The following is a 27,564-nucleotide window of genomic DNA, read 5'->3' on the forward strand; positions in this document are numbered from 1 at the left end:
GACCTTCTGCACTGTAATAAACAATCTGAGCTTATTAATTTGTGGAGGAAAAGAAAGTGTAATAAGGAGACATTTTGAGATAAGTTTTTGATGACACTGGAATTTTTCCAAAGCCTTTGTTCACTTAATCCTATATTGGCTTTTTATATGTGGGATCTTGAAACAAACAAGGCATCGTCTTATGCCTTTTTTTTTTTTTTTTTTTTTTTTTTGCATTTGCTTTCAAGCTGATTAGTGCAAATGGGTGGAATTACTTCAGTGTGGTTCTCTTTCTATCTCTTTCACACAGTGGACAATAACAAATGACTTTTCAAAATATCTTGGTGATACCAGCCAAAAAAGGTCATTAAGTTTCTTAAGAGGACATAAGCTATTCACACTGGGTCTTCTAATATGCATATCCGTATAATTACACACGGTTCATTAGAACGTGATTATCACATGATAACAAATAAGTGATATTTTGTTTCTTCAGTATATGGAATGGTCACACTGTGGATATTATAAAATTATTTCTTTGCAAATTCACATGCATTTTCACTCTCAAATTGGCACAGTCCATAACTAGTGATGCTTTTCAAACAACAAAAAATAATTTCTGCTTTAGCAACCAAGGCTGACAATAACGTGAATGTCTGTGTATGTTTAGAGATTTAGAAAGTTATTTAATTAAACAGTAGCATCTATTATGTGATTTATAGTGCATGGAGTACTGTGTTAAGTACTTGAATACACTATCTTAGAAGATAAATAGCTAATAGACCAGATAGATAGCTATGTTCTTTAAATTAACACTTGAAAATATTTAAACATAAGGCTATTTTCTCTGTTTTGCAAATGAAGGAACTGAGGTACTGTACAATTAACTAATCTAAACTCTTAACAGCAAAGTCAAGAGAAAATAATGAAACCAACTGGCTTTCTTGGCTCCAGATAATATAACATAAAATGAAGATTAATAGTAATAAAATTCCAAATAACATCAAAATTATACAATCATAGAACCTCATGTGTGGTATATGAAGACATTATATAAGGTTCCATTCTAATGATACAAGTTTCATAGTTTTAAAAAAACAAATAATATCTCCTCTTGGGGAAAGAAAATTTATATGCTATAGACATCCATCCTCTTAGAAACTGCTTCAAGCACCTAAAACCAACAATTTATCACTAGGAAAAGTCAAAAACTATTAGAGATGCCTCTAACCCTCCATTGTAACTGTTCCAATAGTTGACTTTAAAAATGGGGACCCATGGGACGCCTGGGTGGCTCAGTTGGTTAAGCGGCTGCCTTCGGCTCAGGTCATGATCCCAGCGTCCTGGGATCGAGTCCCACATCGGGCTCCTTGCTCAGCAGGGAGCCTGCTTCTCCCTCTGCCTCTGCCTGCCATTCTGTCTGCCTGTGCTTCGCTCTCTCCCACTCTCTCTCTCTGATAAATAAATAAAATCTTTAAAAAAAAAAAATGGGGACCCAGCTTATTTATAACTTGTCAGTGTGCTAGTATACCATTAAGAATTAAATTCAAATCATGATATGAGAACATGCTGATAGAATGGAAATATAATTCCATACTTTAAAAATAAATATGGGGAATGCCTGGGTGGCTCAGTGGGTTAAAGCCTCTGCCTTCGGCTCAGGTCATGATCCCAGGGTTCTGGGATCAAGCCCCATGTCGGGCTCCCTGCTCAGCAGGGAGCCTATTTCCTCCCTTCTCTCTCTCTGCCTGCCTCTCTGCCTACTTGTGATCTCTCTCTCTCTCTCTATCAAATAAATAAATCTTTTAAATAAATAAATAAATAAATAAATATGAGTCTCTTTTTTTGTTTTTATAAATTTTATTTCTTAATTTAATTTTTTTTCAGTGTTCCAAAATTCATTTTTGTGCACCACATCCAGTGCTCCATGAGTCTCTTTTTGATCCCCAAACCACTGCTCTCCATCTAAATGTGCTCTCTTCAAAATAAAGAAAATGGACACTGTTTTAGATGTGGAGAGAGAAACAGAGAATAAATGTAGAAAAATATTACTAATTAGTAAATCTAGGTAAAGGGTGTTCATCGTGCCACCCTTTCAACTTTCTGAAATTTTAAATCTTCACTCCCGGGGCGCCTGGGTGGCTCAGTCAGTTAAGCATCTGGCTCTTGACTTCAGCTCAGGTCATGATCTCAGGGTCCTAGGATCAAGCCCGGTGCCAGGCTCCGGGTTCAATGGGGAGTCTGCTTGGGATTCTTTCCCACTCCCTCTCTCTTCCCTTTGTCCCTCCCCTGCTCGCTCTCTCTCTCTCAAATGAAGAAATAAACAAAATATCTTTTTTTAAAAATCTTTACTCCTAGTGACCTCTCCTCAACCCAGACATTTCCACCTTATGCATTTGGCTTGCTGCCATTCCCGGACTTTTTTTTTTTTTTTTAAAGATTTTATTTATTTGACAAAGACAAGAGAGCTAGGGACACAAGCAGGGGGAGTGGGAGAGGGGGAATCAGGTTTCCCACCAAGCAGAAAGCCTGATGTGGGCCTCCATCCCAGGACCCTGGGATCATGACCTGAGCCAGAGGCAGACACTTAACGAATGAGCCACCCAGGCGCCCTCCTGGACATTTTAGATGCATATAATTTTTATGGTAGAAATTGTCTGCAAATCTCTATGACTTTACCAAGCACAGACACACAAATTTTTCCTGTCTCCATTCATTAATCTCTTAAACTGGTGGTTTTCAAGTACTTGGATATAATGGAATCTCTGTGAGACTCTTCCCAAGTTTTCCAAGGCTCCAGTCATCCATGTTGCTTATTTCGCCTGGGACCAGAATAAAGATCGTGAGCACCCTATTTTTCAAGGAATACCCAAAATGGTTTCCAGCACACAGATATTCTAGAAAATGCCATTTGAAAGAAGTCGTTTTCAAAAAAAAAAAAAAAAAAGTCATTGTCTTGAAGCCATACCACCCCTCCCCCCTTTATTTTCTATCTGTGTAATTCACAGTAAGCCTGAGTCGTGAGGGGTATAGGTAAGAGAGGACAAGTGGGTCTGTGGGAGAAGCATGCCACGTGACAGCTGTTCTCGCCCACAAAAGGTCTAGAGAAGCAGTCATTCGTATTCTCCCTCAAAGAGAAAATGCCTCAGTTCTAGCAAGAAGTAATCTGAGACGGTCAACAAACTACTTTTTTTTCCCCCTTTTAACTTAAAGTACACAATGAGACTGAAACGTATCTGTGTCAGACAAATTACTGGGAGTGACAGAGGTCTCACCCTCCAAGTAGAGAAAAAAATGAGGCAGTGCCAAGTGAAAAATTTCACTCCTGCTGTCTTTTCTAAAGGACAAGGGTTATTAATTCACAATTTCCTCACTCTGCAAGTCATAGGCTCTTACTTCCAAATTCCCCGTGGGGAAATCCTACAAAAAACTCAAACAGCCACAGCTCTTGCTACTGTTAATATTTTAGGTGTTGCATCAGTGGGAAAACATAGATAACTAAACATTTTGATATGTAATATGCAAACGTTTTAAAGGCCGAATAGCAAATAGATTCCTTTGTACAACACTTCCACCCAGTTAATAAGAGATATGTAGAGCCTTCCTGAGCTGAAGCACCAACTGTGCTATTTGATTCATGAAGAATAACCAAATAAATCACTGTACAGTGCTCCGGACAAATATTTACTTTATAGCATTATAGGCTAGGTGGTAGGATTTGTACAAAGTGACTTAATTAAACAGGCTACCATGTAAAACACTCAGCCTCCAGCGAGATATTGTAATTAACCCCGTATCTGTAATACCATAGGCCACAAAATACTTAGCAAGCTGGAGTGGACCTACTGGCAGAAAGGGAACACAGCTGGTAAGAGATGGATGGAGTATTTGTAGAATGAGTATTAACTAAGCTTCCTTTTCTCTTCCCTCGTATCAGGCCAAAGGAAAGACCTTTGAAGAACAATCAGAGCCATTCCTTCTTTTATCTTTTTAACAAATATTTATGAAGCGCCAGCCTTGCTTGTAGGTGGGTAGGATGTGGTAAAGAAGACAAAATCCCTGCCCTCATCTAACTTAGAAAGGTTGACAGATAACAGAGGAAGAAAAAATATATATATATAACAAATGAGCATGTCTTTTCAGGTGAGTATTTTCAGGTGGTGGTAAGTGCCAATAAGAAAAATAAAGCAGAGTAAGGGACTGGGAGGTAAAAGAGTGCCTTTTTTCTTTTTTTCCTTTTTTTTTTTTCAGATGAAGGGTCAGAGAAGCTTTCTTTAGCAAGTGACTTTTTTTTTTTTTTAAGATTTTATTTATTTATCTGGCACACAGAGATCACAAGTAGGCGGAGAGGCAGGCAGAGAGAGAGGAGGAAGCAGACTCCCCGGCAAGCAGAGAGCCCGATGCGGGGCTCGATCCTAGGACCCTGGGATCATGACCTGAGCCGAAGGCAGAGGCTTTAACCCACTGAGCCACTCAGGCGCCCCAGCAAGTGACATTTTAAGGGAAGCCTGAATAGAAGTTAGAGAGTGGGCCATGTCCCCATCTAAGGGACTAGCCTTCCAGGCAGAAGGAACACCAAGTGCAAAGGCCCAGGAGCGGAAACATGTGAGGTTTGTTGAAGAACAGAAAGGAGGCTACTCTAGCAGGAAAGTAGCAGATGCGGACACAGGTGGCCTGAAGCTGGATAATGCTGGGCCTGGTAAACCCTGGTAAGCATTTGGGATTCTTTCCTGAGAGTCCTTTAAATGCCTCAAGCATAATATTGCTGGTGTCTTTACAGTGATGTTAGAGAAGAGGGCATCTATAAACATTCAAGGAGAAGAACTGGGAGACCATAGAAGAGGGAAGAATGAGAAAGGAAAGCAAATGGGATTTCACGAGGGGGGATAAACTCTAGCAGCTGGTCAGTGGGCATGCTTCCCAGACCACCTTCCAGCATGTATCTTGGGAGTTGTCATCGTTACTCTAGGAAGCCCCTTTTACAGTAAGTATTTTAAAAATTCAATATATTGAAGACTTGTGGACACTAAGAGACAAGGAAAACACCATTTATACACTTGCATTACTGAGAAAATGCTTGCTCTGATTAAAGCAATAGACCGGGCTAGGAGGCATAGATTTCTACTGGCATTCAGTTCAGTCCATAAATGAAGATAATTTCTGTAAACACATATACAACTCTCCAGGACAGACGCGAAACACAACACGAGCACCTCCAGCAAATTAGGACCGAGCAATAGGGTTTTCCCAGACGCACCATCCTCCCAAGCACCTCTGCTGATTGTCTGATGCATTTGGGGACCCTGTGCATCAGCTAGCACCCTGCATGGCATCATGTAATGCAGGGGATGATAAATGTAAGGGGATACCAAATTTACATAGTTGCCTCCCGTTTTCCATAAACAGTAATTTGTTAAGTCACAAAGAATGTCATCGGCACAGTTTTCAATGTTATGGGATAGAAACACTACTTAGAAGCCATTACCCTCAAATATACATTCTTTTTCCCCTTGCCTTCTAATCTCCTCACCCACCAATCCATTCTCCACAAAGCCTGCCAAGTCTCTTACCAAAGTCAAAGCTACTTATGGCAATCCCCTTCTCACGACCTTGCGGTGGTTTCCCACTGATGATGGAATAAAGCCCCACGTCCTGTTCCTGACAGTGAAATCTCTAAAGTATCGCTCCAGTCTACAGGCAATTCCTATCTTGGCCACCTTGCACCTCATGCTGGTGACTCCAGCGAACTTTGCTCACTCTCCCCCATCCTCTGAGCCAAATCCCAGCTCAGCCCCTTATTTGCTGTGTAACCCTGGGTCCTCCCTGTGCATCACTTCTTTTCCTATAAAATGGAAGTACTCACACTGCATACTCATAACACATGGGCTTTTCATGGGCCTAAGTAAATATACTTAGAATAATGTCACATACACGGCAAGTGCTAAATAAACATGAGCTCTTATTATTGTTATGAATTAATGGAATTTCCTTGTTATTATTTCTCTGACCAAAAAAAAATGGCCTTCCTGCCCACTCTTCTCCCAGAAAACTCCTACTCATTTTTCAAGACCCCACAAAAACATCACCTCTTCTCTAAATCTTTCCTAACACATTGACTCACTTTCTAGTGGTCTTTAATTCTTCTGTGCTCTCATGATACACTGGGGCATCACTCTTCAAAAGCATTATTTGCACAACATTGATTAATTATTAACACATAAGTTTGCTTGCCAGGCAGTATATGAGTCCTTTGAAGTTCTTTGAAGGCAAGTCTATGTCTTCCTCATTTTATATCTCCTAAACCCAGAGTAGGGCCTGGAGCACAGTAGCCTTCCAACAAATGCTTTGTTCAATCAACTATTCAATCAGTAAATATGTAAGGACACACATATTTCTCAAAAATTTTCCAATGTTGCTTGGAAATATTGCGAGGAAACTGAAGAATACAAGGCACAGATTTAACAGGTTTAGCTAAGAAACTCGGCCCAAACTGCGTATGTTTCTTGCCTAAATTGTGCCTAAAACTTGGCAAAAGCCTGGCATTATTTACTGGTTTGTTTTTACTCTTCCTCTAGTCATTCTAGTATTGACTTGTCAGGCAGGAGCTCCTTACAGTATGAATGACGTCCTTTAATACAATTGCAATCAATCATTAGGCACAAGAGTACACATTTCATGAACCTTTGTTAAGATGAGGGAAGAGTCCCAAGATATAGGTAGAATTCAATGGGGGGAAAGGGAGAAAAATACAAGTCTTTCTATTACTGACTCCAAGCCAAGGAATATTACTCCTTGAACAGGGACATTCCCATGGGCAAGCACGGATAGATGGACAGAATGCATTTACTCTTCAGGAGGGGAGTGCTAGGGGAGGTGGGTAGTGAGCCCAGAAAGTAGGGAAGGCCATCATCAGTAACTTTCTTCACAGCATCACTGTTGATGGTGGAGGAGAACCACTGACTGTAGTGAGAACATCAGCAAAGGAAAGAAGGTTGAAGAAGCTGGACACTGTGGCAAGTGCCAGTCAGGAGAAAGCAGGCCACAGGAGTCAGGCAGAATAAGATTATGCCTCAGAAGCTGTCACCCTTTGAGGTTAGGGAAAAATAATATCCTGACCTAAGGACTTAATTTTCTAACTCCCTAACATTTCACTGACACTTTGCAATGTAAGATGTGTTTTTTATCGATATATATTTTTAAAGATTTTATTTATTTATTTGACAGACAGAGATCACAAGTAGGCAGAGAGGCAGGCAGAGAAAGAGGAAGGGAAGCAGGCTCCCTGCTGAGCAGAGAGATCGATGCATGCGGGGCTCCATCCCAGGACCCTGAGATCATGACCTGAGCCGAAGTCAGAGGCTTTAGCCCACTGAGCCACCCAGGCGCCCCTCGATATTTTTTTTTTTTTTGTATCATCTAACAATGAGTGTGGCATCTACTACTGGGGTTCAAAACTGCAAGGAGAATTTGGAAATTTGGGATGGTGATTCAGAGTCAAATTAATGGGTCACAAAGTAGATGTGCATGGAAGAAGCTAAAGCAATTGAGAATATTTTTTAAATATCTACAACATCTAATCGTGCAAAGAACATGAATTTAGAGTACTCTTATACTCCAAATGAATCTTAAATGAGATAATATACAAGAGCATTCTAGCAACTAATTTAAAATACAGTAAGTGTTGGAAAGCATATAGGTAGAATCTGAATTTCTTCTTGCTCATAGCAATGCTCAATTCTGTATGTTGAGGATATTAAAAAAATAGTTCCTATGGGACCATTTAACCCTGATCTTTGGATTCATGCAAGTCTTTTTTTTCTTAAAGATTTTATTTATTTATTTGACATGGAGAGAGAGAGAGAGCACAAACAGGGGGAGCAGCAGGCAGAGGGAGAGGGAGAAGCAGCCTCCCCGCTGAGCAGACGGGGCTCGATCCCAGGACACTGGTATCATGACTTGAGCCAAAGGCAGGCACTTAACCCACTGAGCCACCCAGGCACCCCTTATGCAGGTTCTTATAAGCTTTTCCTTAGTATTTTACTGAGGAGCAAAAATCAGATTTTAAATATTGTTATATACAGACTGATGACCATCCAGAAGCATTTTCTAATACCTGGACTATGAAGTAGTGAGACTGTGTACCAAAAGAGATTATAGAACTATTTTCTCCAGAGTCAGAATAAATAGGGCAGATTTTCATATGTCAAAGATGGAGTAATTGTGGTCTGCCCAAGGGTAAAAGGAAGCAATGAGATAATCACCCAAATTCCTTCCAGATTCAGGATTGTTTAAATAGTCTGATTAGTGACAACCCACTGGATATCTACTTCTGTTTTCAGATATTTTAAAAATAATCCCAGAGTCAATATTTCACAAGTCCTTCTTCAATCTTCTGCCATTAGCCCACACTTCATAACTTGGGTTTTCAAAACCAGAACTACACGTTCTTCTGACCAAAATATGAAATCTACAAATAACTAAAGATAAAAAAAAATTGTTCAGTGGGTTTGGACATAAACTGCATCTTCTGCTTGCTTAGTTTCATCATGAAAATTACTTTAATTTCAATGCTGGAATCAAAACAATCCAGTCTTCTTAAAAGAAGCCTACTGTCTACTGTAAAGTAATAACATGTTTTTAGAGACTTCTAAGTGCATATCTTGGAATTTCTAACTTAAATGCATGGTTTGGAAAATACCAATCATTGATCGTGAAAGGATGGTTACATTTCATCATGACAAAGAAGCAAAAATAACGTACTTACACTCCTATTTACTCATGTAACTATTACATATGATGCTAAAAAAAAAAAAACGTTTTAGATAAGAAAAAAGTCATTCAAATACGTAAGATGTGTATATTTTCTAAAAAGAAATTTTCATGAAGTGTTTCACAAAAATAAATTTGAAAAATACTAAACATATAGCAAAATAAAACAACAGAAATAAATGTGACTATGAACTTAATCAGGGCTTGGAAACAAACTGATACAGCTTTACTAAGCATGATGAGAAGGGGAGTATGTGAGTTGAGAGGGGGGAAAAAAGTGAAAATGAATCATGGCCATAACTAATTTTATTAGTTTGATGACTAATTGATTCTTTAAACCTATATTATGGTACATTATAACCAAGTCATGTGTTTTAAAAGGGGGGGTAGTTCTGACAATTTGCAGTAATTTTTGTTTTAACTCGGCTAGAGGATCATTCCAATAGCATAAATTAACTTAGATGTCATTTAATTGTTCTTTTTGTAACTTGCTGCAAGAAAATTTATATAATACATGAGTGAAACTGGCTCTTTCATCACTTTAAAATTTGGGTTCTTTTGAAAAGAAAAAAATCCAGTATTTATAGCTCATGTTCTTAGCACATCAAAAATCTATTCTCAGTAAAAGAAAAGTTACATTATTATATTCAGAAACTCTATAATAAGGAAAATATTACCAAAATTTTAGGAAGATTTACCATTATCTGAAAATTAGCTTATTAAAATTAAATGTCCTTCTGGTCAAAATAATGGTTGATATTAATACAAGCAGTAAAACATGTAAGTCTGTTAGTTAATTGTACATTTTCCATCTTTGTTCTTTTTATGAGAGTGAATTATACCCACATCCCTTCTCCTATTCAGTTATACTACTTAGCAAACTATATGAAAATACTCACATTAGGGGTGGAGTAAACCACAAGAGAAAGGAGTTCTTCAGTACATACTTATATATAAATCTCTACATACCTATGCTGCCATTGGTAGGCTTTAAAAAACTAATCATGTGCATTCTATGTATGAGACTAAAATTAAGATTTAATTCATTAAAAAGATGACCAAAAAAATTCTCCAATGAAGAAACTGTATGAGCAGTAGTCCATTTTCAGAAAACAAAAATAACTGTATCATTTTTAGCTAGGTAAAGTATGCTTTAAGCTAAACACGTGGTACCCATCAAAGGCAAGCTATATATTACTAGGAGTAAGTTGAATTTGCCAAAGCACTGTGCAATGTATGAGACAAACATTTCGGAGGAGTGGAAAGCAGAATGCAAGTAAATATTAATCTGCAAACCCAGACATCCTCGGTTTATAATGCTGGCTGGCCACCTAACATGCAGTGATAAAAATCACTGTTAGAATTGTCTGTCAGAAAAAAAAAAAATTATCTGTCAGAAGTACCTACCTGCTCCCTTTATTGCAATGGTCCTTATTAAATAAAAACTATACAGATACCCAGTTTTGAAGGGTATCTTTATCTGAAAGAAAATATATCCTTCAGAGAAATCTGAAATGCCCTAGCACTGATGATGAAAGTTTATTTACTTTCTAGTGGGCTTTTTCTTACACTTCATTATCATACTGATTTAAGGAAGCTCCCCCCTTGAATGTGACATACATGTTAAAGGTGGCAGATTCAGTGCAATTTTTATAGAAAGTTCTTGAATGTATTTACTTGCTATTCCTAAGTAAATGGGGGAATTTATTTATTATTGCCAATAAATCTGAAGTTCTTTTTTTTTTTTTTCACAAGAGGCTCTTAAAGAAAACAGCAATTTGAAACCAAATCAGACTAAATAACCATGCCATTTCAGAAGTGGGAACTTTGTTCTCCCTTTCCCTAAGTAAAGTCAATAGATCAAAAACCCACTAGTCTCTACACTACAAACATGGCAATGCAACAATGAAGTTTGACTTTAAACATAATCTTAATAAATAAACTAGAACTAAGCTTAAAATACTAATTCTCATACCAAAAATACACTACTGAAAAATGTCAACAACAGCCACCAAACAAAGCCCCCCAAAAAAGTCAGCTCTCACCTCAACAAAGATTAAACAAAAACCTGAATGTTTATAACTCCTTCGGTATTTAATTTACCTGGAATCAGCTAGGTATTTTTTATAAGCAGTAATCTTAAAGACTCCCCACAGTTAAAGGCTTATTTTATCTGCAAACAGCTTGGCAGCACAATGATAACTGAATACACAGTACACTGTGTCTTCTCCAGCGGACTCATTCTCCATTCATTTCACACTCGTGGTATGCATTAGGAACGAAATTCAAATGTTCTGTTTTCTACATTTCTGAACCACAGCCACTAATGAAAAGCACTGCAGACACCTCCAAGTCCCGTCTTACCATGTATGAGCCACAGTGAAGCGCCGACGTTGCCGGATGCTTTTATTCACCAGCAACTTTCTGAAAAAGCATGGTGAGTTCCTCGGTGAACTGCGTGGAGAAATTTTAGGAGATGTAGGTCTGTTTCCCGGTAGTCTCGGAAGCTCGAGTTCTAAGTGCATTTGCTCCTTGAAAGTCTTGATGTAAACCTCAGATTCAGAAGCAGTAAGTTCTTTTGAAGACTCTTTGGCTGTCATGTCTTATACAGAGAGCTGGCTTTCACCACCCAAAACAAAAACCTCAAACATAGCAGAGACACAGCTGCAGGTTAGGAGGCTGATGAGTCTGCAAACTGTTTTCCAGTTTAATTTCAGAAGCCGCGGCTCCCGTGCGTGAGCAGCTTAGAGCAAGAGCAGCATACTCGAAGAATGGCAAGTCAGGCTGTCACAAGGAGCTTTATCAGCCTGGCTTTGCCTCTGAAAATGCGCCAAAGTGCTTCCTATGTCAGTAGCCTCCTTGTGGATGAGGTTCGTCTGCAAGCTACACACTGACACTCACTGAATTCATTCAGCTGAATATACCAACTCATGAAATATTCATAAGGGCTTCTGATAAATCCTTTGCATGTATTTTTTAAAATCTTATCAAGCAAGCTGCATTCACTAATGGATAGTCACCAAAACCTAGGCACCTAGTCACCTGTTTTGTTCACACAAAAAGCAGAACTAGAGCCCTTCCAGCATGTGTGATGTTTAAAGTCTTCATTCAGAATTATCTTGCCCTGTAATGCACACAACAGTGACTCCACCTACCAAATGCTTATTGGCCTAGGATTATTTAAATAATTGCACTCTGGTTCCCCCTCAACAACACTCTTCATTGCTCAGATTTTCACAAAATTTGTAAAGCTACTGTGCTCTTCACAGTGAAAACATTAAATCAGGGACTATCAAAAAGCCTAGCTAAAACAACCCCCCATATTCCATTTTCTGAATGAAAAAGCTGATTTGCTGAAGTTTTTTTTTTTCCCTCCCCTCTCCAGAAGATCCAAAACAGCATCAACATTTACAAAAAAAAAAAAAAAAAAAAAAATTTCAGCTAACAGGAAAACATTGGCTTTGGTTCATTCCCCTGAGGAATTTAAAAGCTAATCTTTATTCCAATAAACATTACCCTCATTCTTCTGTTTAAGCTCATTGTTAAAGGGTTGCCCACAGCAGCCACTCTGTTAGTTAGATGCAAAGTCACTTCTGAAACCCAAAGCTCCGCAGAACAGAAATGGAGGTAACAACCAGGAAAAACGCTGCCCAGGAAAAATACTGCCCGGGAAAGTGCAGAGTCCAAAGGCAAGCGCTGTGCGCACACGTGTGTAAGTGTGCACATGCGCGCACGTACAAAGGCACATGCCTGCTCACGTACTCGGGTAGGTGTGCAAGACAGTTTACATCTGTGAGTGTGTGTGTGTACTTTGTTCACAAGGGCTTGCAAATGAGACGTATAGGCAGGGGAATCAAAAAAAATGCCTCAAGTTCCAAAGCAAATCATTATAACCTGAAATTTCATTTAGAAATAGACTGGAATCCAGCTCCTATACTACAAAAGGTACGTGGAAGGGAAAGGAATATGGTGCTGCTCAAAGTGTATGGATGTTGTAGAAAGCCTGCTCCAGCAATGATTGCCACCAGGGCCAGCCTGATCTCACAAAAATTTGACAAAGCACAATTCCGGCTAGTCCGCGAGAGGCAGTTAAGAAATGATTCACAGGAAGACTTCAGGGAATAGGAAGACATTAATTCTCCTCTAAGGTGTGAGGACTTCCACCTTTATAAAAGTCATTCCCATATGTCATGTACTCTGGCTGAATATCTGAAGGACCAAATAAGAGCAGACGATGACCTGGAAAAAGAGAAACCCCACACCAGCCTTTGGGGGAATTTGGTCAACGCTAACAGAAGGGATATAAACTCCTAGCGTACAGGTACTATCTTGGAAAGATACCAATACTGCAATCATACACTCGGAATATTTCGTGACAGAAGTCAAGTCAGGGAATTTCACAGTTGTAACAAATCCCAGTAATCACCTTGTACAGCTCCTCATTTCAAAGACAGATAGTCCTAGAGAACTTGAGTAACGTGTCCCATGTCATATTTATAGTTGATGTTAGAGCTAGAGTTAACGATAAAGAAGATAAAGTCCACAGGCTTTCTGATTCCCAAGAGAGCACTCTTTCATTATATGAAACTGAGAAGCCAAAAAAGTCAGTTTGTCCAGCTAGGCCCTGGCACATCTTCCGTATATATTTGAATATATTTTAACTGCCCTACTTGAGAATGGATTGTTAGTAATATCATGGCAGGACATATTGCTGGTACCTATTATTTACTGCATGACAAAAACAAAGCTAGGACTTTCCTCTGACAATCATGTGATTTAAAACTGAGACATGAGAATATATGATCCTACCAATATTCAGTGACTCATTTACTTAAAAAAAAAAAAAAGACAATTTGAAGTTACCAAGGTCTTTCTCAGATTCACTTTTTAAGGCTGCCAAAATATAGGAAGCATTTCAGGGATTGTTTTTCTCCCAAATGATGGCAAATTTCATAACCTAGATTTAGCCGTACGTAAACCAGGGTTCAGATAAGGAAATACTGCCAGAGCATTCACTTACCTGAAGCAGCATAATGATGTAATTATAATTACTTCTGATTCTTTTGGGCAATTTATGTGACATTATGTGACATTTCACATTACTCTTTTCATTTGCCCACTATGACAAGCCAATGTCCCAGTTAAAGAAATTTTGAGAGACATCCTAAGAAATAAAATTCTCAAAAATAAAATCTTGTTAACTCTACCTAGTTTTGATAATATTAAGGAATACCAAAGACAGTTAATTGAGATGCAAAACTTAAAAGATAATCAGACTATTTTAAAGCCTGAATTAGTTACCTCTGAAGAAAGGAAATGCATGTCCACAGGTAAATGCATTAAAGTTTGTTTCCAGAGCCAAAATGCCAAATAGAAACTCAATACCCTGTTAAACACTGAAGTTAAAAAGGAATCCAGAAAGTAGGAAACAAGAGATGGTATCTAAGAAAAAGTACACAAAAGCAAAGTAAAGGCAGATAATACCCTGTTATATTTCAGCAAAGAATACACTGTTCGGAGAGAGAAAGCCAGGAGAACTGAAGAAAAAGCCCAGAAGAAAGCAAACAGAGTTTACGTGCCCTTCTGAGAGCCTAGGAAGGAGCCAAAGTAAAAACCTTCCTATCTATACGCCATGCTTAGTCCTTGGCACCTCAAAAGGAGAGATGAGTAATTCTGAGTCAATTTATTAGTGCGCAGATAGTTGCCCTTGGGAATTACTTGAGAATTCCAATTATAGCTGTGTCTCAATTTTAAATAATGAAATTCCTGGTATCCACATCCTGTGAAAGCAATAAGGATCAAGAATTTTTCATAACAAAATATCATTAAAGGATGTGAATAGAGTTATATGGTTAAAAACAATCAATAATGTATTATTTATTAATATGAGAGACAACTTAAAAACATTCTGACTTTTCATTAAACTGAAATGGAAAGTAAATTAATTACAACCAAACAAAATGATAAACTTAGAGTGCAAGTATTAGAACATTGTTTAAATGCATTTTAAGGCTTATGGTTTTGTAATCAAATTATTTTAAATGAAATCAATTACACTCTTTCCATATTCATTATCTTTCAGACTTTATAAGTTTACCTGGAATAAATTTTCTCTGAACTGAGTGACCAATTTTTAACTAACTGCCATTATAAAACTGAAGTATTTTAAAGGCATAAAACCACAGATTCTATGCAATATTATGCATAACAGTGTTGAACATGAAATAGCATGGCTCACATTTACTAAAAATACAAATCTGGATATTTGAGAAGACAGAATTTAGTCAGAAGCTTCTTTCTGAAGAGGAATAGATTTAAGACTATCAATATTAACCGAGTTAAACCATTGTGGATTATATCTTTATGTCACTGACCCTTGTTCTTTTTCTAAAACAACATACCATCTGAGCACAGCCATTAGGCTCTACTCAATTAAATACAGACAAGCTCTTCTTTCAGTCAGACAAGGTAAGAAGTGAATATACAGAACACCAGGAAACACTGGTAGCTTCTTTTAACAGAATGCCCCACTCACCACAGATGGCAACTTCTCCCAATTTCTCTATTTCAGAAATTTCTTTATTTGAAGAAATAGAGCTGGAGTTATTCTAACATGACTTCGGAAGAGATAACATTCAGCTGAATGGAAATAGTTGTCTAGCCATCTTGGAGCAGAACCTTAACTGACCACTCTTTTTAGAATTAAGGCTTACAAAAGAGGAGCTTTTATTGATTACATATCCACTGGGTGCTCAACTTTGTTGTAAGCATTTCAACAAGTTATTTCCGTTTATACTCATTATAAACTATCTGACAAGTGGTATTGAAATCTTTGTTGGACTTCCCGATAGTATCAACCTCTGAGGGTTCTTGAGGGCTGGGCTGAGTCTTGTTCATTTCTAGAATATGGAACCGAGTCTGGCACAGAGTCGATACTCAATAAATATTTGTAGAATGAATGCCCATTATTTGGTCATTTTCAGATGAGATCATCAAGATACAAAATTGTATCTTTTTAAGGAGTTGACCCTACACTACAGTTTTTGTAACAAAGGAACCTAATGGGACAAAAGAGGGAATGCATGCTCCCAGGGTGGTCTGGACATGTCACCAAAAGTATATTTTCTCAAGTACTATATGTCCTTGACTCTGAAGTCATCTAGTATGTTATCTTTATAAAATAATATGAATGCTTCACTTTCATCCATATGACACTACTTAATTACTCACTATTACAAAATTAGTGCTCCAGAAGGATCAGTTTTAACTCGTACCATCTCCAAAGTCCGCTGAATCCCAGGGAGGGAAGCTATATTGCTTGAGAGCAAGAACTTTGTTTTGTTCACCAGTATAATCCCAATACCCAGGACAGTATTGACCACACAGTAGATATTCAAATAAATATTTTTTGGATGAATAAATGAATGATCTCCTCAGTACAGAATATGATTGGTGGGGAGTAGGTTGGCCAAAATGGGATACATGACCTCTCTCAAAGGACAGCAAGAGTGATAGTGGCATTAACCCATAACCCTTCCACAATTCTGCACATTATTTTATGTAGTTTCACTGCCTAAACATGTTACTTCTCTACTTTCTTTGCCAAGAATACCGTCTTATCCATTAAGGCTAAACCCAAAGAACTGGATTCATCTGCAGAATGTTTCGGAGGATATCACACTACGTATTTTTGTTTGTCTCCCAGAGTAACCTATGAGCTCTCCAAAGACATAAACTATTTCACTCATGTCTTTATCTCCACAGCCTGACATTGCTCTGATTGATTAATATTTGTGGATTGAAAACAGGAATAGAAAATGAATACAGTGCCCAAATCATGCCACATATTGTTCTCACTGTCTTGACAGCCAGTCCAGCCAATATCCTAACTTCTTGTACTTGAGCTTACAAATGTTTCTAAAATAAGCTTCTTAAATCCTAGCGGTTTGGTTATGTTTCCCATTTTAACTAGCATATCCTCATTCTTAAAAATAAATAAACAAATAAAAATTACTATTATTACTATTATTATCATTCACATTCCTACTGCAGGGCTAAAGCGGAATGTCCATGTATCACGATCTCCCTTCATTAGGTGGTATAGAGATAGGACAGACTGGCGAGGCCCTCTCCTCATGGTGCTTTCTGGTTTTGGCAGAGTAATTAGGTGCTTCTCTCTCAAAGCACATCCTCTGAAGGCAGACTGCATAGGCAAAAATACTAAGGAAGCTCCTTTCTTTGTTTCCTAGGTCATTGTTAACATCAAAATATATTAGCAAAGATGAGTCAGATACCTAAATGCAAGGAGAGAAACTGTTCCCAGGGTAGGTGTTTTTAAATCTGCATTTCAAGAAGATATTCCAGTTCCCAAAGATAATACTAACCTGTCAGCAAATTTCTTAGAAGGGTGATTTCAAATGAATAGGATATTAGGAACATATATGTTAAAAACAAAGGCACATTGGGAAAACCTCTTTCTCTAAATGAGCTTGTATCTCTCTATTATTTCTACTCTGTCAGTGGTGTTCTGTGAAATATGTAAAGAAAAATGGTATGGTATTAAACTATAGTTCAAATTTTTAAATGTAAACAATTATCTGTATAAAACCAATTAACTATGATACTACAGAGATCATAAAAAGAATATAGCACACATGAAAACTAAGTCAAATTCACTCCGCTGCTCTTAAAAAAGAGACTAATACTCAGGGATCCATTCGTGTTTGAGTATGTATTTGCGAGTATTTTACAGAAACAATATTTTCCTAAATTAGTTTGAGTCTTCCTAAATTAAATGAGTCTACAAATAGTACAGAACACACATGAATATGGAAAATGTTTCCCAAAATGGTGGATTTGATCATGATTGGCTCACTGAATTTCAGCATTTGTGTATTTACAACACATTCTGTTAAAGTCTATTCGCATTAGAAGTTTTTTTAAATTCAGTAACATTAATGATGATGGCTTTTTGATTTGTAATAAAGAAAGCAAAATTTTACCTATTAAGACTATGTATGAAATTCTACTATTAAGAAGTAACTTAAATTTGGGGTGTCTGAGTGGTTCAGCTTTTAAGCATCTGCCTTCAGCTCAGGTCATGATCCCAGGATTCCAGCATCCAGGGATCAAGCCCCACCCACCTCAACCTCCCTGCTCAGTGGGGAGCCTGCTGCTCCCTCTCCAACTCCCCGGTGCTTATATTCTCTCTCTTGCTATCTCTATCATAAATAAATAAAATCTTAAAAAAAAAAAAGAAGTAACTTAAATTTAATTTCATATAAGGATTTTATACCAATTAAACACTGCAATATTAGCATATGTAAAATCCAAGAGTGGGGATATTTTATATGTAAGCATGTTAAACTTTGTAGCAAAGACATTTAAATAGAATGTATATTTTTATAAAGCTCCCTTGGTTACTTTTCATCTTTCTTGTTTTATTTTTAAATTTATCATACAATAAGATTGACCTTTTTTGGTTCACTGTTCCATGAAATTTAACACGTCTGGATTCATATAACCTTTATTATAATCAGGATATCAAACAGTTCTGCTAACCCCAAAATTCTCTTGAGCTATACCTTTATAGTTATACCTTCTCTACACTCCTGATTTCTGGGAATCCCTATTCTATTCTCCACCACTGTAATTTAATGTTTTCAGTAATGTCATAAATAGGGGATCACATGGTACTTAACCTTTCAAGACCAACTTCTTTCACTCAGTACAATGTCTGACATTTAGACAATGTTACATTTATTAATAGCTCATCTTTTACCGCCACATAGTTTTCTGTTGTATGGATGAACCCAGGTTTGTTTTTTTTTTTTTTTTTTTTTAATCCATTCACCACTGAAGGGACATTTGGGCCATTTCTAGTATGGGGCAATTTTGAATAGAGCTGTGATAAACACCATGTGCACATTTTTGTGTAAATATATGTTGTCATTCCTCTATGGCAAATGCCAAGTAGTGGGATTTCTGGGTCACAGGCTAAGTGTATATTCCTCTTTATAACAAAAAATCAAGTTGTTTTCCAGAACGGAGGCATCATTTTGCATTTCCATCAGGAACTCGAAGGTTCCCAACAGCCCCATGGACTTGCTAGCACTTTGTCTTTTCAGTATTTTAGCCATTCTAATAAATGGGTAGTATATACCTCATACTGATTGTAGTTTACAGTTCCCTAGTGGCTAATGTTGACCATGTTTCCATATGCCGATTTGCCATTAGGACAGCCTCTTTGTAAAGTGTCTGTTTAAGATTCTTGCCCATTTTCAATTTAGACTGTTTCTTTTCTAACCATGGAGACTTCTTTCCCAATCTTCCCACTAACATTTACTTTCCAGAATTCTCAAATAGCTAATCCATGCATTCTGTCCAGCACCTCAAGCTGTATTTAGGCATAGAAAGAGAATGGAGCATGATTATTCCCATCTTACCTCGAAACAAACCATTAATATGATAATATCAGCTACAAAATCTGGAAGTTTCAAATTGACTTTATATTTTATAACACTTTTACATTAGCAACATTATTCCTGAAGACTTTAATGTTTACATTATTGACTTGGCCATTCCTTTACCCCTGGGGGGCTTGCATTTGGACTATTGGAGTGACCTCTAACATTCACCCTTGCTGTAATTAGTCCTCAGTGTGGCTTCTCAGGGCTGGGGCTCCATCACCAAAGAATATCAGAATGTCTGATGAATTTTGTGGCTAGTTAGAAAGAGGCCCCTCTAGAAATGGATTCTAGGTGACTCCCAATTTCTCTTACCCTGACCACTTTTCAAAGCAATAGTTTCCTTTTTCCACTGTGGTATCATGAATACTTCTGAAAGAAACCTCACCTTTTCACTCCTTCTCCTTACTTATTTCTATGTTTCTCCTAATTTACACATGCTTCAAAGATATTCTTACCAGGTGGGTACTATATGCCAAGAATAGGACGTCCTATTATCTTTGGTAAGTCTACACTATTGCTTGAAATTTTCATATTTGATACTCCACATAAAATCACAATTCTAAAGAGCTTTGTTTTTATTTTAGTGAATCTTTATTCTCTACATACATAATAAGTCTTCATTGGCAATGATGGTATACTATCTGAGAAAGCTTTAGCATCAGTCTTATAACTGCTTCTTTATATGTATGTGATTTACAAAAAAAACTCTATGCTCTTAGAGAGTAAAAACCCTAATATGTTCCTTTTTTTTGAGTGGCTAACATTTTTATTTCAAAAATCAGGATACTGTATATAACATTTTCTGAAAAATAAGTAAGACATGTAATTAAATGAACTCTGTGGATTTTTTTTTATTAAAGCATATTCATTTGACACTGAATATTGAGTGAAGTCACAACTGTAATACTCATCAATATTCAAATTCTTTATGTGTCAACCTGCAAAATTCTTGCACACATATAAAAAATGCTTTGTGCATAATAAATGAATGTTTAAAAACCCAGGAATATGAATTAATTGTATGTACATAATCACTGGTATTAAGTTAACTCATAGTTAAAAATATGAGTCAGGCAGTGAGCTAGTTCAAGGAAAACTACAGTGAGTAAACTAGACCATGTCCATCCTCATGGTACTTACAGTCTAATGGCACAATATCATATCTCAATTCTAATCATAATTCTAAACTAATCTGCCTCATTATTCATCTGCTCTCCTTTTAAAAAAGGTCAAAACCAGGTTCTCTTCTATTTCTCACAGTTCTTGGGTTCCTCTCTATTTCACAGTAGATTATCCTCATTCAGAATGTCCTACAAGATAAATAAGGAAGCATTCTTGATCAAGAGGGTTTTTTTCCCCCTAAGCATACCCTGCCAGTCCTTATTCCTTACTCCTAGCTCAGCATATAATTTTTTTTTAATACTGAAGGAATGTTCATGCCCACCCAGTACACACACCAACTGATGCAAACAAACAAACAAATAAACAAATAGAACCTCTTGTTTCATCTCTCTCTGGATTCTAACTGGGGCAGACGTAATTTCTGTCCAGTTTTTAAAGTAAATAGCAAATAGTTTCTCTTCCTCTTAAACTAAAGTATGACTCCCAGTGGTTTTAGTTCTGTGACTTGGAATTACAATGCCTAAGTCACATGAACGACTTTCAAAGATCTATCCTCTAACACTTGACTTTATATGCTAAATAACTACAGCTCTTCCAACTATTCCTTATCAAACACAGATCAGATACTTTTTTAACACCTAGGCTGAACCTTTGACATATGTAATAGTAATGGGAGAGGGTGTTTTGGTTTGCTGGGTCTGCCATTACAAATACCACAGATCAAATGGATTAAACAACAGATATTTATTATCTCCAGTACTGGATGTCAGAAGTCCAAGAGCAAGCTGTCAGCAGGACTGCCTCCTTCTGAGGGCTGTCTTCCCTCATGCATGACTCTGTGTTCACATTTCCCCTTTTGTAAGAACACCAGTCCTACAGGATTAGGGTCCATTTTAATGACCTCATTTTACCTTGATTACATCTATAAAGATCCTGTCTCCAAATAAGGTCACACTGTAAGGTAATGGAGGTTAGAACTTCAACATATTAATATGGGAGGGACATAAGTCAACTCGTAACTTTCTACCTTCTGACTCCTCAAAATTCATGTCCTTTTCACATGCAAAATATATTGATCCCATTAAATGTTGCCAAAATTCTTATCATTCTAGCATCAACTCTGAGTCCAAAAGCTCATTTAAATCATCCAAATCAATTATGGGTAAAATCTTGGGCAAGATTCATTGTGGGACAAAATTTCCTCTTCATCGTGGTGTGCCTGGTTGGCTCAGTGGGTTAAAGCCTCTGCTTTCAGCTCAGGTCAAGATCCCAGGTTCCTGGAATCGAGCCCCACATAGGGCTGCTTTTTCCTCTCTCTCTCTGCCTGCCTCTCTGCCTACTTGTGGTATCTATCTGTCAAATAAATAAATAAAATCTTTAAAAAAAAAAATTTCCTCTTCATCTGTGAACCTATGATACCATACAGAAACAAGAGGTAGGACAGGCACAGGATAGGTATTTCCATTCCAAAAGGGATACACTTAAAAGAGGAAACGGTCATGGGTCCCAAGCAAGTCTGAAACCTATTAGAACAATTTCCATTAGAATCTGAAACTTGAAAATAATCTTTTTTTGCTCAGTGCTTGGTCCTCTGGGCCCTCAGCCCTGAGCAGTGGGGGCCCTGCCATCCAGAACCAAGGAAATGGCTCGTCCTCTAAAACTAAGGAAGAGGCTCCTTTCTGAAATCAAGGAGGAAATTGCCCCACCTTCCTGGGCTTGTGCCTTCTGGGCTTGCAGTGTCAGTAGCAGCCACTGGCCTCTGAATCACCTTCAAGGTTGTTCTTCACTATTCTTGTAGGATTACACATGCTTGAAAGTTTGGATAGATCTACCAGCCTGTTTCCTACCTGTGGAATCTCAGAAGTCTAACAGCCTTCCTTCCTTTCATTCTGGCTCTGTCTCCCTTCGATCCAAACTGACAGTGTTTCTGTTGATACACAGTTTTTCAAAAACCTGGGTGTCTCCCATGCAATTCACAGGGGTCCAAGCCATCAGACAAGAGAGTCCATCACAGATCTTTTCTGGGTAACCACAGCTCTATTCCTGACTTCTGCCGAGATGACTGGATCCATGGGTTGCATGACTGTCCAGCTATACCCTTGATGTTCCCTCTAGAACATATTCTCTCTCTCTCTCTCTCTCTCTTTTTTTTTTTTTTACAAGAGGAAAAAGCCAAGAATTTCCCAAGTCTTCAACCCCTGGTTTCTTTTTACCTAACAATTTCTTCTTCAATTTATCTCTCTCCTCTTCTATTTTACTTAAGCAGAAAGGAGAAACCAAGTCATGCCATCAACACTCTGCCTAGAAATCTTGGCTGACAATCCAAGTTTGTCACTTAAAATTTCTTCTTTCCACCCACAAAAAAACTAGAACATAATTCAGCCAAGTTCTTTGCCACTTTAAACAAGGATGACCCTTTCTCCAGCATTCAACTCCATGTTCTTCACTCCCACCTAAGACCTCAGCAGAAGCACCTTAACATTCATATTTCTTCCAAGTCTCCTCAAGGTAATCTAGCTGCTACCCACAACTCATACATCAATTCCAAAGCCACGTCCACATTTTTAAGCATCTGTTACAGTAGTACCCAACTTCCTGGTACCAAAATCCCCAAACCAGTATTAATGGGACAGGGCTGCTTAGCCCTAGGTGTTTAAACAACATAAATTTATTGCCTCATGGTTTTGGAAGCTAGAAGTACAAAATCAAGGTGTTGGCAGACTTGGTTCCTTCTGAGGGTTGTGAGGGGAGGATATTTTCTAGGCTTCTCTTCAGGGAGTGAAAGGCAGAAGGAGAAAGAGAGCAAGTTGGGGGACAAGATATAATAACTAGTATTTATTGAGAGCTTACTATGTACTAGGTGCTTTTGCATACATTATCATCATATACCTTGCAATAGCCCTTTGAAGTATGAACAAATGAACCAACCGAATTAGAGGAAAGTAAGCTGAATTACCCAGTATCATCCAGTTAGTAAGGATTTGAATCTAAAGTCACTGAACTTCAAAACTTATACTCTCATCTGCTATACTGCATTGCAAAGGAAAAACAAGAAGAAAACATAAGGATATGCCCTAAATATAAAGAAAATTTCACTGTATAAAAACTTTTTAACTTTAATTGTTATATCCAGAAACTAGAATTGCTTCTTTATAAATGCCATAACAGAAAATAATTTGAAGATGCAATAAAAATTACTGGTTTCACCTCAGCAGCAACTAACTTCACTACTGAGTTATTTTCTAAATAATTTTGTCTGGGAGAGCCTGGGTGGCTCAGTGAGTTAAGTGTCTGCCTTCTGCTCTAGTCATGATCCCAGAGTCCCTGGAGCCCAGCAGGAGGCTCCCTGCTCAGTGGGGAGTCTGCTTCTCCCTCTGCCCTTCACCCCACTCGTGCTCACTCTTTCTCTTTCTCTCTCTCACTCTCTCTCAAATAAATAAATAAAATCTTTACAACAGCAACAATAATAATTTTGTCTGAATGTGCTCTTATTAGTTGTAAGTCAACTTTGCGAGGGAGAACAATGGCCAATGGGTATTAGCACATTCATTCATTGCAACTCAACATTACAATTTATTTAACCTTCCTATGTTGTTAAAAACCAGGAATTTTTCCTATAAATCTCCTTTTGTTTCTGATCTTAAATATTAAAGATAAGAAATATCCTCCTATGATTCTATTTCTAGCCTGTTTCAGCTTCTAAACAGAGACTCATGAAATATTTTTTGACTGCCAGGTTAAAAATTTCATTCTCTTGGTTATCATTACTAGGAACAGTATTTTCCTATGAAATCCATACGGTCTGGGCACCTGGGTGGCTCAGTCATTAAGCATCTGCCTCCAGCTCAGGTCTGGATTCCAGGGTCCTGGGATCGAGCCCCACATCAGGCTCCCTGTTCGGTGGGAAGCCTGCTTCTCCCTCTCGCACTCCCCCTGCTCGGGTTCCCTCTCTCGCTGGGTCTCTCCCTGTTAAAAAATTTAATAAAATCTTTAAAAAAAAAAAAAGAAAAGAAAAGAAATCCAAGTTCAAGTTCTGGGCTTGGATGTTAAACTGTTTTATTTGTGCTACCTTAGCCATAACCAATATTTTTATTTTATTTTTGGCAATTTACAAATTGTAGAAGTGAGAGACCAACTTTTTAATGACACCACTTTTGTGTCATCTCTACATTTTTATCTTCTTTGGAACGCGGGTCCACATTTAGCAGATACACTAAGGTGCCACCTCATACCAACCCCCAAAGGAAAATGTAGGGGCTCTTTAATTCCACTTCTCAATCTGTGTTAGCACCAGTTCTTGGTTCAGTTTTTCTGGATTTCCAGACACGTTTTGGGATTCAATCTGGGTTACAGTACCCACTAAAATTCATGCCCACCGCTTGCCATACCCAGAAGCCAAAGAAAATTTCATCTTCAGAAAAATATACATGCAAAGTAAAGCATATTGAGAACATAAATGAGACTCAAATAAAAAAGAAAAGGAACACCCTTCCCCCTACATAGCAGGTGACTTACACTCTAAAATCACAGCCTATGATTATGCCTGTAAATTCCATCAGATTATTTTTTACTGCTAAGGAAATGTGCCTCTTAAGGCAGAGATCCAAATTTCTGAATCGTGACAGCAACAGCTGAAGACTAAAGATAGACAGTCAAAATAGCATTTTCTGTACATTTTCAGTTGTTAAAAAAGCAGTTACAGTACATAATGTATGAAGTATATTGTTTTAATCCTGTGATGGCTCCACAGGGGAAAGACTTATGGCAGAAAGTATTATTTCCTGCTTTCATCGTACACACATCTTTAAAATGGTGATGGTTTCTTTTGTTAATAGAGTATTTCCCAATGTATTTTATATAGGTATGTATAAGCTTTATGAACAAAACGTTCCTGTTTTAAATAAATGTTGAATTTACATGTGGCCTATCACACGGCCAAGTACACGCACCTCAGGGGCTATTTGCTTTTTACCTCTGCCTGGAAAGCTCCTTCTCTAGATCTTCCTATGGTTTCCTCAGACTCTGTTCATGTATCTTCTCCTCAGAGAGGGTCTACCTACATATTCTATGTAACAGAGTGCCCCCAGCCTCCCTCTCACCTTACTCAGCTCTATCTCTCTCGGACAGTGGTTGCTGCTTGGCCCTCCCACTGGAACAAAAGTCCCATGAGGACAGAGACCTTCAGTTTTCTTTACCATGCTGACTCCAACACCGAAAACCATGTCCAGTATTTAGGAGGTGTTTAATAAATGTCTGCTTACCACATAAAGGTCACCTAGTTAAACTGTAAGAGCACTTATCAATGTCCTCATTAAGTACCATCTGTCCCTTGTCAGTCACCTCAACCAAGCCTTAAGCAAATTCATTCTTACAGTCCTGAAAAGAGATGCTGAAAGACACGTTCGAGGGCAAGGCTAAGACTTGTCTTGATGTCTCCTCTGCTAATGGCCTTTCAGCCACCACGGACGGGCTACCATTGAAAGTGTAACCTTCCATATGCTGCGAATATCCCAACTATCTATGGCTTAGTAGGAACGCTTCTCGCTAGACAGAAGGCAAGCAGACATGAACTTGTGACCTTCCCCGATGGAGCTGCCACACCACCACCCAGCGGGATTCCCTCTCTCAGACAAAACACAATGGTAACACTGTGTACAGAGGAATGATTCACAGGAGACACAGGAGCTCCGCCAAAGGCAGGAAGGCAATCTGTACAGAAAACTGTATGCTGAGAGGGCTTTCTTTTCATTTCAAAATGAGAAGCACACACTTTGGGGGATGGTAACTTTCCATGCAGCCTTATATGTCCCTGAGGTGGGAAGACCCAGGATGTGGGAATCATCTCTCCTTTTCTGGAGCAAGGTTCCGATAAGGAGCTTCGCTCTGATGAGCGAATCAAAATGTTTCTGGAACTTGATATCCTGTTTCTCATAGATCAATAAATACTGGAGGAAGGCGATGAAGATGATGATGATGATGATAAAAAGTAGCAAAATGTTTCAAATACAACGGAGTTAGATGGCCAAAAAATATTTATTAAACTGATGATGGTTAATGGGATATTGAAGAATACCTCTTAAGAATCCAGATATATATAAAAGAATGAGATGCCAAGATAAGAGACCCTTAAATCTGTCTAAAATTCAAAATGATTCAGTATTCAAAACATTGAGCTTTTTTTCAAGGAGATTTGTGGCAAGCATAGTAATTCTCCTTTCAATTCTAAGCTATCATTTATATTGTCCAGAAACGCTGCATTATAATTAAGAACTATTTTGCAATAGATAACATTACATTTCCTAAACAGTACTCTTGGTGTTTTTTATTAAGATTACTAAGCGCAAAAATACAGCAATCTATAAAAATCTGTATGTGAGAATACTTATGTGGAAACAAATTAAACTGCTGGTAAATGGAAGTGCAATCAAGTAGGAGAATGACCTAAGAGAATGAATTATTTATCAGAAGTCTGTGCCTTGAGATCTAACTTAAGCCAGCTTCTTCATCATCATAGGGTAATTCGTTCAAGCTCTCTGTTTCTCAGTTCCTTGCCTGTAAGATGCAAACGTTCATACCTAGCGTTTTGCAGGGTAATTCACGTAAATTAACAAACTCCAATTTAAAATTTAAATAGCATTGCATTTGCAATGCAATCTGGTAGGTACATACATTCGGATAGTATACTCCCTTGTAGGATCTAAAAAATGTTATTACAGACATTATCACATTCATTTTTAAGTATTCCCTGTAAAGAGGGAAATTCTGGGCTCACTGTGGCTCCTCAGCTTTTGTGCACCGTTCCCTGCTAGGCTACCTTTGTTCTCCTTCCCCAATGTAAACAAAGTAAAACTTTCTCCTCAAGACGTAAGGCAAGATTTTCAAAGCAGAGAGCATATATAGCAAGAATACCATGGAGTTCGTTTCTGATGATTAGTACATGAAACATTTCTTGGAAGAAAGAGCACGAACAATACATCACTGTCTCCATTTCCCTATAGTGACCAGAATAATGCTAGATCTGGTTGGCTGGTTGTTTTTTTTCTGTTACAACGTGCAAAAAAAATTCAAAAGGGAATAAACATTTGTGGAGGGATCATCTGTACTAAATGCTTGAAGTATTATCTCATGTAATGCTTAAAATAATCCCATGATGCAGGTTTTCTTATAGAGAAAACTTCATAGAGAAAATAGTTTAAGAAATTTACTCAAAGTCAAAGCACTAATA

General features: G+C 37.8%; 1 protein-coding gene across 2 annotated transcripts in view; it reads right to left on the bottom strand.

Moving 5' to 3' along the window:
* Positions 1-27,564, bottom strand: part of PDE4B (phosphodiesterase 4B) — a 447,018-nt gene that overhangs the window by 355,874 nt on the left and 63,580 nt on the right. The window contains exon 1 of one of the 2 annotated variants that reach the window (XM_032302839.1): positions 11,113-11,354. The exons of the other annotated variant lie outside the window; for it this stretch is intronic. Coding sequence (XP_032158730.1) covers positions 11,113-11,348 — 236 coding nt within the window. The 5' untranslated portion in view covers positions 11,349-11,354. Of the gene's footprint in view, positions 1-11,112; positions 11,355-27,564 lie in introns of those variants that run through there. 2 annotated transcript variants of the gene reach the window in all.

This window comes from Mustela erminea, chromosome 10 (genome assembly GCF_009829155.1).
Source record: "Mustela erminea isolate mMusErm1 chromosome 10, mMusErm1.Pri, whole genome shotgun sequence".
Classification (NCBI taxonomy): domain Eukaryota; kingdom Metazoa; phylum Chordata; class Mammalia; order Carnivora; family Mustelidae; genus Mustela; species Mustela erminea.